The sequence below is a fragment of the Sparus aurata genome, chromosome 7 (assembly GCF_900880675.1).
Source record: "Sparus aurata chromosome 7, fSpaAur1.1, whole genome shotgun sequence".
NCBI classification, from domain to species: Eukaryota; Metazoa; Chordata; class Actinopteri; order Spariformes; family Sparidae; genus Sparus; species Sparus aurata.
In genome coordinates, this window is record NC_044193.1 from 22,746,185 (window position 1) to 22,765,206 (window position 19,022).

General features: G+C 41.7%; 1 protein-coding gene across 1 annotated transcript; it reads left to right on the forward strand.

Annotated features, from left to right (window-relative positions):
- The first annotated feature begins 36 nt into the window (after positions 1-36).
- On the forward strand, positions 37-18,983 carry l3mbtl1 (L3MBTL histone methyl-lysine binding protein 1). Its single transcript, XM_030424512.1, has 22 exons — positions 37-302; positions 2,957-3,152; positions 3,409-3,596; positions 5,302-5,431; positions 7,578-7,740; positions 9,520-9,658; positions 9,869-9,917; positions 10,902-10,990; positions 11,523-11,627; positions 11,753-11,888; positions 12,338-12,429; positions 12,752-12,903; positions 13,173-13,249; positions 13,617-13,702; positions 14,560-14,670; positions 15,249-15,390; positions 15,510-15,612; positions 15,731-15,919; positions 16,002-16,051; positions 16,431-16,588; positions 16,683-16,745; positions 16,843-18,983. Exons 2-22 carry the CDS (start codon positions 2,987-2,989, stop codon positions 16,975-16,977), a joined length of 2,523 nt encoding a protein of 840 aa, XP_030280372.1. The 5' UTR covers positions 37-302; positions 2,957-2,986; the 3' UTR covers positions 16,978-18,983.
- The last annotated feature ends 39 nt before the right edge of the window (positions 18,984-19,022 follow it).

The following is a 19,022-nucleotide window of genomic DNA, read 5'->3' on the forward strand; positions in this document are numbered from 1 at the left end:
CTATATCCTGCTAATTATATAATAAAGGCTCTTTCATTAAGGGAGGACATGAACAGGAGCGATGGTGTGCAGGAGGCAGTTTGTTTTAAATCTGAAGTAAAACGCTACCGAGCAGCCGCTGAACGGTCTCCAGACTAATCGATAGTTCACTGTATTATTTTCTCATATCGACCGTGATGAGTGAAAGTGGAGCGGCTGCTCTGGAAGTCTTTTGGCGTGAACATGTAACGAACGAACGGTGACTGTACCGGGGACTCGCGCATGCGCAGTCGGAGCCCCGGAGCCGCAGGAGATCAGAGCTGGTAAGCCAAATTTCAGTTCCGAATTGATCCGCAAACACGAATTTATGTCACATTTACAATTTCCCCGTGATTAATCAAATTGTCGCAGGCACGGGCATCTCGTGGGCACGCTCGTCGTGAAGTGTTGTGTGTTTTCTTTTGTTGAGGCGAAGCGTTTTTTCGTGGATAGTATCAACCACAATGCTTTTCGTCTTAAAAAAAATGTCTAAATTTGATAATGGGACGCGATTTAATTATCCTAATCGAGTTAAATAGTTTTGGTTAATAAAAATAAAAAGTCGCGCCGAGGTTACTAAAATATTCAACATGCTTGACGATGTTGTGAGGTGAAAATTTTGCTCATTCATTTGAGGTGCTGCCGGAATGGGTGACAGGGTTCATTTTTCACTAAATGGGATTTTCACTGGGTTTTTTTTTTTAGACACTGCTTTTACATATTTTTTTGCCTGAAGGATTTCACATCCTCCGCCATTTTAACTGAAATATTTTTTTTGTGTGAATGTGTGTGTCTGTGTTTGTGTGTGTGTGCGCGCGTCTGTGTGTATATTTGGAAGCTGGTGCGTAAATCTATAGCGCCTTTCTATTGGAGGGAGGCTAATGGATGACTGTTAAAAAGTCATACGGGGTCAGGGTTGTTGATGGAGGAAGGCGTCTCTGTCCTGCAATTATTCTGTAAACTGGCCCCGTTAAAAGTTGCTTATTTTAAACATTGAGTCTACAGATGTATTCAGGTGAACATGTCCCACCAAAAAGTATTTTCGCTGTTGTTTAATTTAGTTTCGTCTTCAGCCTTCTTCAGGGCCTTATTTTTTGTGTAGGAAAAACGAAATAAATATCCTGCGTATTTAATGGCTTTGTCCCCCCCCCAAAGGAAAATGAATGGACGAAGAAGCCAATCTGATCATATTTACTTTCAATCTTTGACAACTGGTTTCTGTTTTTGAGTGTCATGATTTACCATGTGGAGCATGTGGAAACAGAATAATGCTCATTACATCTTGGATTACATGTAAACCAGGCTATTGTTTTTCTTGTCCATCTCAACTGGCAAATGTGATATAAAGGCACACAACAATGTAAACCAGTGGATCTCAAACTTTTTCATGTTAGGGACCCTGAAACTGGAGTAAGAATGTGTCAACATATTGATAAGAGTTTGTCACAGGGTCCTCTATTTATTTATTTTTTTTTTGTTTGATACCCATGACCAAACTAGTCAGACATTATCTTATCATGTTCCCTATGCATGGTGTTGTAGTCAAAATAATGTATTGGCATTTTTGTTACAAGAATGAATACAAATATCCACAGATTTTGAAGAGATAACAATTTTGACGTTATGATATCATGCTGTGTAAATATCCTTCAAATCCTTCCAAATCTCTTTTTAGTGTCTTGAAATCAGTCAAAGATAACAATAAAAACACAGTAAATTCTTGGAGGCCAGAACAATGTTTGGATGGAAGCTCCAGATTCACATCCTCAGTCTCCAGTCATCAGTAACCCTTATTTTCCACCAGGTTTGAAACATTTGGACATGAAGATTGTTTCTTCCCTCAGGGAACTTTTTAAGGATGCTGCCCCTATGTCACTTAGTCAAACATTGCAGAAATGCCATAAATCAAGAAATCACCTCATGGTTTAAAGATTATATTAAGAAAAATGTTTTTTATTTACTGATTTTTACTCGATTATCTACTGTTGGAGAAACATCAATCAGTGTCTTCAGAGAGTGTTGGTTTAGAGCTTGGGACAGACCCTGAGAGAGGGAACCTGAACAATATCTAGAACAATACATGAAATTAAAATTAAAATGGTGTAACTGAACCAGGTCATTACAACTCAAAGAATCCTGCACGGAGCAGTGGTGGTCTTGGGATGTTTCAGGGGCAGGGGCTCCAGCTGTATGCGATGGGGAACCAGCATGTAGAAAGCACACTTAAGAGCCCTTTGTCATGTTTTATTTACCATAGGGGCATAGAGGAGGAGACTTTTGCTGTGTTTTTTTTTCCAATGCAGGGGTGCCACATGTTTAGTTATGCCCCACAACATAAGAAGAAAAATACTTCAATGGATTTTTTTTTTAAGGCCCTGCTGTCTGTGCTTGGTATAGGATAATATTGTGACATACTCTGCTAGACCACCTGACTTGTCTAATACTCTCCCAAGACAGCAAATTTGACCCAAAATCAGAAAACCTTTCTTGAATGTGTCAATGTGAATGTATCTGCCATCTTATCTAGAGCTTTCATACGAAGTTTATGAGATGTGGTGATTGTTGTCGTGATCTTGAAATGATGTGCAGTGTTTGACAGATGTGCCTGTAGAGAAAGACTTGTTTTGTTTTGTTTTGTTTTGTTTTGATCTTCTCTTTGCTTCATTGTTGATGCTGAGCTGTACAGCGTTATGTTTCATATTGTTGTAACCCTTATCTGTTTGTTGTTTGTTGAGTGGGAAACGGAAAAAAAAAAAAACATTTTGAAAAGCTCTGCAGGATTTGTAGTAAACTAACTAGAGTTTGTCAAGTCAATTTTATTTCTATGGTCCCAATTGGTTGACATGAGGGAAAACTAAACTTCGGGGTGGGCAACGGAAGGATACTGTTAGTATTTTTTCACCAGAGAGTCCTGTTCCTCATTCCCTTTGCCTCACAGCGCTCCGGAGTAAGGGACAGGGACACCGTCATGAGTGCCAAAGTGAATATGGAGGCTCAACCCAAAGAACCCGATCGCACACCTGTGGACCCATTGTCCTCGTCCACCGGCGAGGCCGTCCTCATCTGTGGGAGTGATGGTGTGGCCAAGAAGGCTCGTCCACAACCCCACACCACCACAGCTTTCCTCCTGCCAGGTGAGCCCAGGTCGGAGGGTGACGATGCAGCCATAAAGACCATGTTACTCCTTGTGGCTTAACACAGGCTAACATGCCGACATAGTGCTGTTTTTATTTTTTTTTTTACCATACAGTAAATTAGCTTTTCTTTTAAGATTCATGGCTAGTAACATGTAGAAAACCAACTGACATAACAAAAGAAAAACATGATGTAACAAATTGTGCTCAGGCAGAAAGTTAATTGCTCCTCTGTCCTACATATATTGATCCTCAGCTCCTGCTCCCGGCCATCAGAAGATAGAGGTGACTCCAGCTGTTGCTGTGGGGGACCCAGGTAAAGGAAGCAGGATCAATGAGACGACCACACCCACACTGACAGCACAGGTGGGCGGGGCCTGTAGCATCGTCCACGTCCTCGAGTGGAAGGAGGGGATGGCCATCCTGCCCAGCAGCAACCTCAAGGTGCAGTGAAGCTTCAGGCTGCAGACCCCTCACAGCATCTCCTATAGGGCAGACTTAAAGCCACGTTATCTCCTTAAAGAGCTTTAGAGATCAACTTGGTGAAGTCTCATTGATCTTATCCCCAGAGCAGTTAGAATGAGTCACTTCACTGGAAACATCTGTTCACAAGATCAACTGCAGAACTGCAGAGAGGCACAACGCTAGACAGCAGTCAAATGTCAGGAAACAGACAAACATTCAGGATTTCACATACACCCACTGAAAAAAGTATAACTTCAACTGGTTAACGCTGATATAAGTCGGGAAGCAAGTTAGTAGAAGGATTAGTAAAAAAGCTATTCCCGGAAATAAACAATCAATACATGAGGTCATACATAAAGTAAAAAAAATAATTCTTGAGGTTTTTATTCTGGCCGTCAGAGAAAATCAAACTGCAGCGTTGACCATTTGTCAACGTTTGACATTAAATAAACTGAAAATTGACTAATTATATTGATGCATTTGGTTCAGTACAAGAATTTAGCCTTCAGATTAGTGTCAATATATATTTTTGTTTGTCTGTAACTGTTTCTTGGCAGAGTCTCCCGCCTTGACTTTAAAAAGAATTTGAAATGGACACTGTGGAAATAATCCAGTAGGAAACTGACTGGATCCAGAAGCCAATCTAATCATGCTTACTTTAAATCTTTAACAACTGGTTGCAGTTCTTGAGCATAATGATTTACCATCTAGCTTGGGGAAATAGTATGATACCAAAATCATCTTGGATTAAGGGAAGGCAAGGGCATTTTTTTCTCGTCTATCTCAACAAAAAATGTCAGCAACAGTGTCAACCGGAGGTTCACAAGCGTTTTCAGGCCACGTGCCCCTAAATTGACAGAAATGATATCACGTTACCCTGTTCCTGACGTGAATTTTGCTTTAAGATGAGTTATTCCAGATGCATGAAACCCATGATCAAAATAATCATACATGTGCTGGTTATTGAGTTCTTTATGGGTAGAATTATAGTGAAAATATATTATTCCCATATATATATTGTTGCTGAGGACCCCACTTTAACATTTAAAATATCAGAGTTAACAGCTGTTAAGAGATAATACAAGCCCAGTGCACTCACACCATCGATGTTTTGCTTGTTTACTGGGCGATCAGAGTTTAACTCACATGTGAAAACCAACACTCTAAAAACAGGTCAGTGCCTTTTTCAGTCCTTCATGCAAGTATTATGCCATATTAACAAGGAACAAACTGAATCTGAAACAGCTGTAAATTCCTGGTGTGTGAATGGAATTAAACTGTAACATTTGGATCAGAAAATGCTGGAACTTCCTCCATTGGATAGTATAAAGGAGTCCACAGTAACAATGCCAAGCCACTAGATAAACAAAACGTGATGCCTGTTCTCTCACATTAAAAAGAGGGCGCGCTAATGAGAATAACATCTCACTAAACTCTTGAATCGTTCAAACGATCACTTTTATCTCTCTGAACTGAAAGAATCTTAATTGGAGCGGGCTATGGAAACAACAGGCAGCTGCATATTTCCTAATCGGCTGATAAATTGTTTTGAGTAGAGAAATGGTTGAATAGACATGTTAAAACATCCAAGCACATTTATACATTTTCTTTTTCTGTGTGTGTGTGTGTGTGTGTGTGTGTGTGTGTGTGTGTGTGTGTGCGTGTGTCTGTGTGTCTGTTGTAGTTCTGTGTGAGTGACGTAGGAACACTGAGCACACTGATCACCCCAGGGACCACCAGCAGCACCACTGAACCAGCAGCAGGGACTTCTGGGAGATCCGCTGACGCAGAAAGTGCTCCAGCAGACAAGCCAGGTAGAGTCATGGTTACATAAGGCTGAAATCACGTCAGGGACTCAACCCTAATTACTGCAGTTTATTTAAACATCTTCATCTTGCGCAGACAAACACTGAAAACACAGATAGAACCTGCGACTGCCAATACGAACGCTCAACACAAAATGAAATACCTCACATACGTCATTGCCTTAAATGCATTACATGTGCATCTCTTAAAATACAGCACATACCGTATTTGATCAACTAGTGCATTGCCCGTAGGAAGCATGTATTTCTATAGAAAAGTGGGAGGTTAAGTAGCTTTTTCATGGATGGCCAAATGAGGCTGTGTTTGAAGGTGGGACGTCAGGGATATAATTGGCTGTTTTTGATTATACCATTATATGTCACCTTAAAAACTATTTACCTTGCCTTACTTGGTGTAATTATTTTTAGCACAACCTCACATGTGTGACTGTACAGTTATTTTTTCATTTTAAGGTACTTTATTAACACTATGGACCTAAAATCACAAAATAACATAAAATCAGAGTAGAAAAAGTTAGTTTTTTTTACTGTGAAAACCACAAATATGTTTAATGGACCAATTGCATTAGTTATAATGCAAATATAAATTGTTGTTTGCTAAATTGGTGCATAAGTTTTTGAAATTTACAAAGCTATGTGTAACTATTTACATTTAAATGCAGGCTATACCTCAGGCTCAGGGCTCAGCTCATTCCTGCCTGTTCCACATTCAGCCGTCTCCTCCTTGGTTTGCCTCACAACACGACTCCACTACTCACTTAACACACTACACCAAACACTACATAACGCACTAACTATGCACTCTAAACACGCTATATGTCACAAATCTCTCAACTCTCAAAACTCGCTATCTCTGTCGCTGTCTCCAACACATCACTGCTGCTGTCAATCATCCGCTGATGTCCCCCCCACATCTTCCTGTTCCTCAACAACCAAACTTGCTGCTTGGACACTTTTGTGACAAAAACACATTTTTACTGTTTCTTCCTGCACCAGACATAAAGCAAACGTAACGGCAATGTTCGTGAAAAAGCGTGTTGGACATTATTTACCCTAAATCCGGTTTTGGACGTGCCGGTGCGCCCGCTCCGTCAACTCGGTAGGTAACGTTAGGCCGTGTGGGTCGGTTAGTGGCTAGCAGCTAGCTACACACAAACATCCACAGATTCCGATCCCACTTTGTTGACCGCGCGTCTCCGGATCTCCTCAGACCCCAACAGACTTGGTCTGGACTTGTTTAATCTCATTATAATCCACAACAGTCAGTTTAGATGAACAGAACGGAACCGAACCAGCTCGCGCTGCTGCAGGTATAAATCCGCTTGTTTTTTTAAGGTATGTCGTGGGCTTGAGCTCTGCAGTGATTGGCTCTGGTGCGCACGTGGCCACGGTGTGCAGTGATTGGCTCTGGTGCCCACGTGACTGTGGTGGCTCCGGTGGACAATGCTTGCAGAATCTGTAAAGCATTTATGAAATAATTTATTCACGCTATCATTGCAGTCCAAGCAAATGCCTATTGCACACCACTGAACCACGCAGCAGCCATGTTGAAAGTCTCGGGTCAGTCTGATCCTGATCCGCAGAGATATTTGAGGAACACACACACACACACACACACACACACACACACACACAGACAGACAGACAGAGATTCCTTGTATTATAGATAGATAAAGCTTTTGTATGATAGGAATAAAAGAGAATCTGAGTGAATTTGCAGGTGCTTCAGCTGTCGCTAGTTAAGGACTCTTACTTTCTGTGCATGGCTGCTTTTTTTTTTTTCCAAGCATGCGTGCCCTTTCTCGTGATCACTCGTTTGTGTGTGTGAAATGAAATGAGCAATAATTATGTCAGCTGCAGCAGGGCTCGTCTTGAAAGGAGAAGAGAGTGCAGCTGCAAAAATATCAAGACAGTCTTCACTCATGATGTTTGGAACATTCATATCCAGACAAAAGAATGGGTCAAAGTAATAATCAAAACTAATAACAGACCGAGTGTGCTGTAACGGCTCCAACATGAATTCAATGAAGGTAATAAAAATCAATCAAAGCCAGAGGAGAAAAGCAGGGTTTCTCTTTTAGATTCGTCTTGAGTCCATTTTTTCATATCTCCTCCTGTTTTTTTTATATCTCAGATGTGCTGGCTCCTGCCATCTCTGCGAGAGGAGCGGCTGTGGAGCCGGAAAGGTTTGTATCAGTCAAACCTGAAATCCAGGTTGCGGTGGGACAACATAACCACGATCCAAGAGCTCAGAGGACTTACACAGAGGAGCTGCGCAGAGAGCCCATCACTGAAAAGTACGTCCCGAACTGCTGCTTCTCATATTAACTCGCACATGTATCTCTACACACACTGATGTTATACATTAGCACAATCATTCATACACACACTCTTTTCCTCCTTTTCGAATACAGCGTGAATACAAAGTGTTGGTACTATTCCAGTGAGTCCTCTTAACATTTCAAACGGAGGCAGAAGTATCTTTTATGGTGCAATTTATGGTGCTTGCATCCTGTGGTGTTGTTGATAGCTGTGTAGACAAACTGCGGTGTTGTGTTGTGGTGTACGAGCCACTCCTCCACCGGGTTTTTACTGCGGTTGCCCTGAATTAACCCAACACGCCCGTCAGATACGAGCAACTGTAACTAGAAGTCTGTTCCACAACATTGTGAAATGTTAACACGAAACATAATTTACAATACACTGTGAAACTATACGAGTTTGTCTTTGACTCATATGTTTTGCTTACATTATTGCCTACACAGTAGAGATAACAGCAAAAAACATAAACAGAGCGGCACGTATCAACACAAATCACACCAATTATACATTACACATGCTGCACATGCTGCACATGTTACACAACCGGTGATGATAAGAACAGCTGAGCTGCGGCACAGTCCCTGCAGCCTCAAGCAGCATTATTTAAAATCTTAATTGAGGGAGACGCAAATGAGTGTTAATAATGGTTAAGTTTACACTGGGGTGCTCTTTATCTTCTGCTAGATGGCAGGAACTCATACCCTGCATGTAGAATATGCGACGGGTCAGACAATATCTTCTGTGCTCGCCTGAGAACAGACTGTTCATACATTGACTGAAGGGACCGTAACCTTCGTGGCAGTCTGTACCAGACGAGCAAGCTTGTTTTTTAACCGTACAGTAAGATTTCCGTACCAATGCTGACAACTCACACCTAATGATTCTCTCTACCAGAACATCTGTGCAAACCTGTGCAACAGTGCAAAATGTTCTTTTTACACTTACTTTTTATTGCATTTTCTTGATCACATAAGAAAACATTTACAACAAAACCCAACAAATAAAATAAAAACTCTGCTAAGGTTTAGAGATGTTGACGTCTATCCGCTTACATTTTCATTATGAGTGTTGTTTTTCTTTAGAATCTGTAAATTGTACATTTTTTGTTGGCATTGAGCATCTTGTATTCTAACAGTATCCGTTATCTAAATTACAAACATTGCTTACACAGCATTAACAAAAACTATCTCTGTGTAGGGGAATACTTACTATACCATTTTCTAGTAAGTCTACATTTCCTTCTGCCAGATTACCAAGGCACGATGTACTGTACGATTGCACAACCGCAGGGTACTTCATACCCAAGAGAACCTTTCAAGACTTAACAGACTGTGTCCCAGAACAACTTGATCTTTGAGCAGCTCTAAAACATGCTAGTGTGTTCTGCAGCCAAATGTCCGCATAGCCGCCAGCACGGTTGCTGCGCGGCGAGATGTCTACTCCTGACTCTTGGAGTGATAAAAAAAAGACCAGTGAAATTTTTCCACATCTGTGAACTGGTGGACGTCAGTTGCCCTTTTGTACATTTTGTACCATGCGTCATCTGAGATTTTACAATTCGGTTTAGTTTCCTATTAAGCTTTCACTAACCGATGTGAACAAGTTGAGACAAATAAGGCACACTGGCACTTTAAAGTACAACTACATCAATTCTGCATTGGAGATCGCACCTATGAATATCAAGCCAACAGACGCTACAGTCTAGTGTGTTTTGGACTTGATGAACTCTTGTATCTGTCCTCTCTGCACCTCAGGAGGAGTGTCGGGGTGGAGAAGGTGCCAGCAGGCGGGAGGATCTCCTCCCTAAACCCTGATCACCTGAAACCCATGAGGAAGAGGAAGAGGAAGGAATACCTGAGTCCCTCTGAGGAAGACTCTGACAACGAAGGCACGGTGGGACGGCATTGTTATTTATCCAGAGATAACGAGATGTTTTCATATCTGATGAGTTTATGCAGATGCGCATGGAAATGGCTGAACGTATTTTAAGCTCAAATAGTTTTTGTAAATAGCACTAAGTTACCAGATAGTTCAGTGACTTTGTTTTCTTTCGGCTCTTTGCTCTTGTGTAATTTCTGTTCATTTCTGTTTGTGTTGCTGTAGGATGAGAAAATGGATGATTCTAAAGCAGACAGCAGACACATCAGAGGAGGTTGGTTTTCAAATATGTCCTATTGTTTGCCTCTTATATTGTTTTTCATCCTTTTTCGTGCTTCTTCGCATATTGGTTTACCGTTCTCCTCTCCCTTCACACACGGGGGTGACACCATACAATGTACAGACAAGTATTAATAACATGTCTCAGTATCAGTGTAATGCAACTCAATACCACAAATTATCTTTGCTTAAAAGTTGAATCTGTGTCTCTCTTACACTAAGAGGACATTGTGGGTTGTATTTATTATGTTGCTGCCAATAAAAGTGCCAAGTGATCTTGTTATTCTCTGAATACTTTTATGTCATCCATCCCTGATATCAAAGTCATTTTCTTCTTTTCTTCAGTTCTTTCCCTTGTAGACAGGACAGTTTGAGGAATGGGAGCGCTAATATAATGTTGCAGTAGTATCAGAAATGTTTCTGAAATTGATATTTCCAGGGTGTCTGCAGGTCCCTAAAAAGTCTTAAATATCATGTTAGAAATATAAGGCATTAAAGGTAATTTAATACTCGGTAATATAACACTTCAGTTTGAATTTGTGAGACTGTAATAGCCATTTTTGTCAAAATGTTCTTCTTCTTACACTCCATATTTCTGATGTTTTAAATCATTAGACATACCGCTGAAACAGGAATATATATTAACCAAACTCACTCTAATGACAATATTCCTACATAACACCTACCTCTGCATGGGATCACATATTTATGTTTATACATACCTAACACAGAAACATATGATTTGTCCAAAGATAAAACTTAATCATGAAACCCTGACTTTCCATGAACATTTTCACTTAGAAGTTGTGCGTTTAGAGCGATATTAACTGCTTAGGGAATCTGTCTCCCTCGTCTTACCTGACTGTCTTCTGTTCATTGAATTCCTTTCCTCCTGCTGTTTCCTCCAGTTTGAGCGTGTGGTCTGGTAATATGTTGCAGAAATGAATGAACCAAATGCATCTTTTTTATTTTGTTGAAGCTGGAGACAGTAAGACCGAGTCGTGGACGTGGGCTCAGTATCTGGAGGAATGCAAAGCTGTTGCTGCACCCAACAAGCTTTTCCAAGAGGTGTGTACCAGTTTGATATTCAGACTGTAGCATCAGCCTGAGCTAGTGCAACATACACACAGGTTCACCGAGTTATACCCGTGATGTTTTACTACCTCTGCTGCTCTGCCAATAGCTGGAACCAATCTGTCACCTTAGTGCAGCGTTGTCACAGAAGCAAATGAGAAATTTAAATTTACCCAGGAGATTCTGATTTATGCAGCTGTAGGCAGACATTAGTCGTTTTATTCTGTTACAGAGTATCATGGTGATTCTTATTCCTGTGCTGGTTTCATTTTAAAGTTATTTATTTTTCTAACGATCTAAGAAAACCTTTGTCCTGAAGAGACCGTCTGTTCTAGCAGAAATAGAGGAAAACCCTTTTAAGTAGTATGAGAATGATAAAAGTGCTGTAATCTCCGCTAGCTCATTTGCTGCAGCCTTATCTTGTCCTGGTCCAATTTTCTCTCGAGGAGCCTTCATTTTCCCTTCATTCTATTTCACTCTCTGTGGTCTTTACTGAAGTGTCTCCCTATTTATCCCATGGGTCCAGGCGCAGCGAGTGCCAACAGTGAAGAACGGCTTCAAACAGGGGATGAAGCTGGAAGGCATCGACCCGCAGCATCCGTCCATGTACTTCGTCCTCACTGTGGCCGAGGTGAGCCAGACGTCCATTAACACGGTCGATGGATCTTAAACTGCTTTCAGTGCAGGAGGAGTTCAGCCTGGTGTTGCCTCATCCATCCTGCTTTTATTTCTCTAATGTGTCATGTCATCATCCAGGTCTGTGGTTACCGACTGCGGCTCCATTTTGACGGCTACTCCGACTGCCACGACTTCTGGGTGAATGCCAACTCCCCCGACATCCACCCTCCAGGCTGGTGTGAGAGCACAGGACACAAACTGCACACTCCCAAAGGTCAGAGGTGACAACACTCACTGTTTAGAGTCTAAATAGATCATCATGGACCAAAGATATCTACTTTGTTTACTCTGTGCAAAAAAAAAAGCATGAGAAAGGATACTTTATAGGGGTTATGAACAGAATTATACAGTAGCAGTAACATTTTGGAGTCTGCTGGATGCCTGGCAACCTTATGATAACAGTGAGAGTTCAGGAAGTCAATGTACGTATTAAACAAACGTAATAATAATAAGTGATACGTGTAAATTAGTGACTTATAGAGCCAGCATAGCTTTTCCCCCCTGTTTTCAGTCTTTATGCTAAGCTAGGCTAACCTTCTCCTGGCTGCAGCTTCATTTAAGAAATATCAATCCTCTTATATAATTCTTGGAAAGAAAGTTGAGTATGTCCACCTAAAAATATTGAATTTAATGATCCCTTCTGTCTTTCTGTCCCTCTCGCAGGCTGTAAAGAGGAAGAGTTTACCTGGACCAACTACCTGAGAATGACTAAAGCACAAGTGGCATCCAAAGAACTCTTTGCCAGCCCTGGGAGGGTAACTTCCACTGTATAATATACAGTAGTTTAGTATTATTATAAGAGCAAGACTGGATGAGGTGAATGATTGAAGGGTTTGGAAGCAGTTAAGATAAGAAGATGCTTTGTCAAAGTCAGGCCTGGCATTTGTTTTAAAGTTGATATTTTAGTGGAAATTCATGAAAATAAATGTTCGGTTCAACTACATAGTCGATTTTTGAACAGTGCTCGATTTCTGTGTAACTTTCATTAAATGTATCAGCCAGTCCACAAGTCCTTGCGTCTTTCCTTTCTTACGTGCGCAATCCATGTAATTCCTAAAATGTGTGCTTTCTGTTTAGACCGACGTGAAGTGCGGCTTTGAGACAGGAATGAAGCTGGAGGCCGTCGATCGTATGAACCCCTCCCTCATCTGTGTAGCGACCGTCACTGACGTGGTGGATGACCGTTTCCTGGTTCATTTTGACAACTGGGATGACACATACGACTACTGGTGAGCCTCAGAAACAGTGACAGCGTCTGTTTGCTTTGGAAGATGTATTTATTTGACTCAGTGTCAATACAACACTTTAGATAAGCGTCAGAGAAATCTGCAGTGAAGGCTTCAAGGTTATTGAATGATGCAGCTTTTTGTTACAACGAAACTGTCAAACTGCAGCATTGTTCGTTTATCTCTAGCCTCTTTCAATGATGCTGTAAACTCTGAGAAATGCACATTATAATGCATCGGTGCTGCACGTTGTTGTTTGTCAAATTATGCAGGTGTGATTCCAGCAGTCCGTACATTCACCCTATTGGCTGGTGCCAGGAGAGGAACCTCCCGCTAACACCACCCCAAGGTGACCATCGTGCTGCCTGTTAATCATTAATGTAATCATGTTCATCGTCATAGCACGGGTCATTAAGTTTGAAAACAACTCCGCTCAATTATTCCTCTTGTCGCTTTGTTCCTTTCACTCCTATTACTACAGTTATTCAGGCAAATTCACACAGTAAACACTATATAAATACATGTAAATACCTGACATATACATGGTAAGTATTGCTAATTGGTTTTATGGCATGTACTTTAACATGATTAGCTTTAATTACACATAAAATAACAAGAAGACTGTTGGTAGAAAAACGTGCAAGGTGTTATGCAATGGCCGATTTTTTTCTGTTTGTGTTCACTGGCCGATGTGCATTTGTTTTTGGCTGCTTCAGATTACCCAGACCAGGGCCGGTTCTCCTGGTCTCACTACCTGGAGGAGACCGGTGCCAAGGCAGTTCCAGCTGACGCCTTCAAAGTGGTGAGAACAAAGAACAGCTGTACTATTCTGGATTCAACTCAGAGTGTGACAGGAAATGATGACATTTGGGCTCGTAGTGTAACTGTAGTTTGGTTCTGTGGTCGGGGCTGACGGGCAACAGCAGTGTAAACAGAGTTAAGAGACTGTAAATGTAGGGTAATTAACAACAGTGTGATGAGGGTTTGTTACAGTCATATAAGTGACTTACAGTATATCGTGAATGTTATCACAACTCGTGGATCTTTCGGAGTGCAGCAGTTCAGACATTACTACCTGTTTATGCATCACAGTATATATATATATATAGTTATATATATATATATATATATATATATATATATATATATATATATATATATATATATATATATATATATATATATATATAGATATATATATATATATCTTTAAATTCATGGACTATTCAATCAAACTGTTTGGCTGATTACCATTTGTAATAAGAAAAAAAAATAGTATCACATTCAACACAATGCCGAAAAGAAGTATTTTGACTAATTGTTCAGACTTTTTGACCCTGCTGTATCTGTAAGAGCAGAGTTGAAGGGAGCCCGAGATCTCACAATTTTAATGCCAACAACTGCTTCGCTTTAACTAAGAACTTGGATTTGAACTCATCACAGTTTAGATGTGACTTTAGTGTCTGACAGATGCTACTACACATGTACTGACTGAGGTGATGTAAAAACCTTAAAACGCCGACCACAAACAACAATAGCACTGGCTCAATTTGAGATGGGGGCATCTCTTGCTTATGAATGAGCGATGATCTTCTTTAACATTAAATCTCTAGTAAAAGGCATGAAAAAAAGGTAAAATCGCACGTCCTCTGTCTGCAGCGTGCGGCCCACAGCTTCCAGCCTCAGATGAAACTGGAGGCCGTGGACAAGAGAAGTCCTGGTCTGATCAGAGTGGCTACAGTGGAGGAGGTCGACACTCATCGCATCAAGGTAATACTGTGTGTGCTTGCATGTGTGTACACTAAACATCTAAGGTTGTTAGGGTCATGATCGTGTTTGTGTGTGATATTGTTTGAAAAAAATGTAAATGTAAATGTGAGCTCTGTCTGCTGCAGTAACAGCTGACGTGTACTGACAGTGTCATGTCCATCTCTACAACGAACCGTGGACCTATTGCACACGTTGAGCTGTCTTCATTTTGAGTGTGCGTGCATCTGCAGTACATTCAAGAACTAGTAGCGAGGAAGGCCAACTGTTGCGTCACCTCACGTCTCCTTTGTCTCAGCCAAAAAAGTTGCACCTGAACACACAACAAAAACAACAGCCAACATGCTCCTACGTTTTGTTCCTGCGTGACAGGATATACCTCTCTGCAGACATAAAAACAGTGGTTATGATGAAAAGGCGTTTTTTTTACACCATTCTGTCACCTTGACACTCATATAGCCACTGATAATCAATCAGGAGACAAACGTGGAGGAACTGCACTGAACGGGTGAAATCATGGATATCACAGCGTCAGGCTCACGGGCTTCACATCTCCATCTCCATCTCTCTTCCTCCTTCAGGTCCATTATGATGGCTGGAGTCATGTCTACGATGAGTGGATGGACTCTGATCACCCCGACATCCACCCAGCAGGCTGGTGTGAGGCGACCAATCACCCGCTCAAAGTTGCACCGCGGGACGCCAAAACACATCAGCCACACGGTAGTAACCCGCACATCTCTGTGTTTGTACTTCAGCCAAATCTGGAGGCCGGAATTCTTACTCTGAAAAGTTACTCTTAAAAGTGTTGCCTTCATCCGTCTTTGTTTGAATGTATGTAGATGTGAGGGAGCCTCCTGCTACAGGCCAGCCCACCTACCCCTCCTCTGTTCCCTGTAAACCCATCAGCCACCCCAGAGCCAACAAGTACAGCTTTCACAACAGGTACAAACTCAAGTCTATCATCAGACCATTTCATGGAGGCTTTACTTACAAGAACCACTTAAATACACATTAATGCCAATGACATCACTTTGGTGCCATAACGCTGTCTTTGACACAGGAAATGTCCAACTCCTGGGTGTGATGGTTCAGGTCACGTGACCGGCCGTTTCACCGCTCATCACTGCATATCCGGCTGCCCGTTGGCTGAGCGTAACCAGGGCAGGCTGAAGGCTGAACTGTCAGACTCAGAGGGCAAGAGGAACCTCTTCTTTGGCCAGAGGACCAAGAAGACCCATTACCGTGGCAGGTAAAAGTGTATATGTGTGTGTGTGTGTGTGTGTGTATGCATGTTTTCCTTTGTCCCACAATAAAATTTCCTCTTTTTTCAGGATTGGCCGTCCTCCCAAATACAGGAAGAACCAGCAGAGAGACTACCAGAGTGAGTTTCCTAATAGCCTGAGATGTAACACAGTCTGGAAACGACACCTCATCTTTGAATATTTTTGGCATGAAAATGGTCGGATTGGAAAATGCAGGATAGAAAACTCTTGGTTGTGAGACCTCACAGCAGACATTTTGTCTTGTCTTAGCAGGGAAAGCGCTGCTGCAATTAACAGTGTTAATGACAGCTCTGCTCCCACGTCATCTAAATGGAATCCATCCATCAGTTATTTCCACCTGTGCTTTTTCTCTGATTCGTCAAAATGTCTGATATAAAAAAAGGCCTGTTTAAGGTTTCAATCTGAAATATTTGTTCTAGTCATCCTAAATCAATAACGGGTCATTTAAATCATGTTCCTGTGTGTGTTTGTCCTCAGATATGTCCTCGGAGGGTGTGTATCCATCACTGTTCATGTCAGCTCTGAGCAGTCAGTCGGACCGGACTCTGTCTCTGTGTTGGGAGCAGCACTGTAAGCTGCTGCCTGGTGTTCAGGGCATTCACGCCAGCCAGGTGGCAGCATGGAATGTCGAAGACGTGAGCAAACCTTCCCACCGACCAACTTATTGTTCATTTTCTTTCTTTGGCTCTGCTTTTGGTGCATTTGAAACCTGATGTGTTTGTGTTGCAGGTCTTCAGGTTTGTCCAGAATCTAATCGGCTGTGAAGAACAGGCTCGTGTCTTCAAAGAAGAGGTGAGACCACCAAGTGTATGTTAATGATGTTGAAGATATGAGGCTAGGTCCCACGTCCAGTCACATCGCAACTGTTGATTCTGTTGCGTATCTGCAGATGATTGACGGGGAGGCCTTCCTGCTGCTGACACAGACCGACATTGTGAAGATCATGAGCATCAAGCTTGGACCCGCCCTCAAAATCTCCAACGCCATCCTCATGTTCAAGAGCACAGACGAGGGACTCAAGTGATCCCACCCTCACTCACCGGGGGCGTTGTGCCACCGATCATCATGTGCCAAAATCATTCTGTCGCAGGGACAAAAAGACCCTGACCCCTTTTTCATGTGTTTGGTGTCCTGTACCCATCAGAGAGAGGGAGGGCGGGGAGGGCGGGGGGGATAAAGGAGAGGTTGGAAGAGGAAGGGAAATGAGGAAATACAGATATTTTTAAGGGATTAAAGGAGGAAGATTTATGGAAGGAAGCTGATGAAGATGAGTGAAGGGAGTTTGGTGGTTTTTCACAGCTGATGTGTTTGGTTCAGTATCTGAGTTTGATCGTAACCACACATCTGCCAGACTATCTTGTGTTTGGTCAAAACTGTGACAAATTACATATCCAACCACCTGTTTTTATACCGAGTTTATTAAAGTCCTGAGTGGAAACAGTCAAAATCTCGGCAAAGAGGTCACATTTCTACACTCGCGCGATGTGAAGTACAGATAAGGTGCACCGAAGGCTGATGGAGACAGATTTCTTTGAAAAGACAATCTGCTTCTGATTCTTCTACGGGTAGGCGATCAGAGAGATCCTGGTATTTATTGTTGTCTTACTTCTTTTTCCAAACTCCACATGACCTCATTGACTAGCAGATCTGAGCTTTGCGAACAAGCCAATCGGGTGATGTAGCCGACTGGATGGCTTTGCTATTTGGACTTCAGGTGTCTTAGCAGCTTGGCTGATCAGGAGCTCGTGCCAAAAAGAGAATGCTCTTTAATGTAATATTGTGTTTTAATGATGCAAATGGACAAATTCAATAGGTTGTTTCAAGTCTCTCTACAGTCTGCAGGACATTTCAAAACTGAGAAAAAAAGACTGCAGTTTAGATCGTGGACTGTGATTGCGATTAAATAGATCTGGTTCATATTTTTTGGCCAGGTTCACATCCCTTTAGGTTTAGCTTTGGGTTCTCTTATAGGTGGTGGGTTCAGTTTCAGCACCCACCACCTCGCAGAAGAGGTACGAATTTGGAAAAAGGTTTAAAGGTGACCAAATTTTTACGAGCACTTGGATCTGGACTAAACCATCAGTTCAAAAGCCCCTGACATGGCATGAGAACTCAACACAACGGGGTACAGTGCTGAATTACTAGGTGTACCTATGGGAATAGAGGGGACATATGAAGAGTAACTAAAAGGGATGAAATGGGGAGAAGGGAACAATGGCCAAAAAGTATTTAAGAGGAGTTAAATGCAGTAGACAGGGCTGGTCAGTGAGGCTCCTACAAGCTTCACGTTTTGTGCAATAAAGCAGTTGAGACAGAAGTACTGTATTTGGTAACACTTAATATTAGAGCTCCTTTGTGTTATCAGACTAATTCTTACACTAATAAGAAATACAATGAAAGTAAATAAGCTACTTTGTTCGGACTGATGTAAAAAGGTTCAGGTTTTTGACGCACACCGCCGGTAATGTGAAAGCTCAAGTAATGCGGGAGCTGTCACCCTCTCATACAGGATCCGAGTCAGAGAACAGAAACAACGCAGTGTTTTGAGTTTTTGTATCTATATGCAAACTATCTGAAATGATTATTTTTGCAACATTTAATGGTTGATAAGGACAGTTTGCATCGGCGTATTAGCACAACTGTGAAACCCCTGATGGATTTTACACAATGATGTTCCAACACTTGGTCACTAGAGAGTGCAAAAATCCACATTCGAGCACTAGAAACACGGATCTGGGATCTGGTAGACGGCGCTCTCTGCAGTTTACATGCGATGGAAACTGTGTTCTTTGAAATGTTTACATTTTCTGTCAGGATTGGTTAAAAAGATTCTGTATGGATTTGACATTGTGAGATGAAAGTTATTTTAATGGACTGTTTTAAGGGCTCTTGGAATCTTAACTTCTTTGTGTGTCTCTCTGGTGGGATTTGTGTGTGTGCGTGCGCGCGTGCGCGTGCGTGTCAAGATAATCTTGGGTCACAAATGTCATCTATTCATATGAATTAATAAACGTCCAAAGCTGTCTTGTCTGATTGGAGCGGCTGCCTCTTGTCTTATCTGAGGGATCA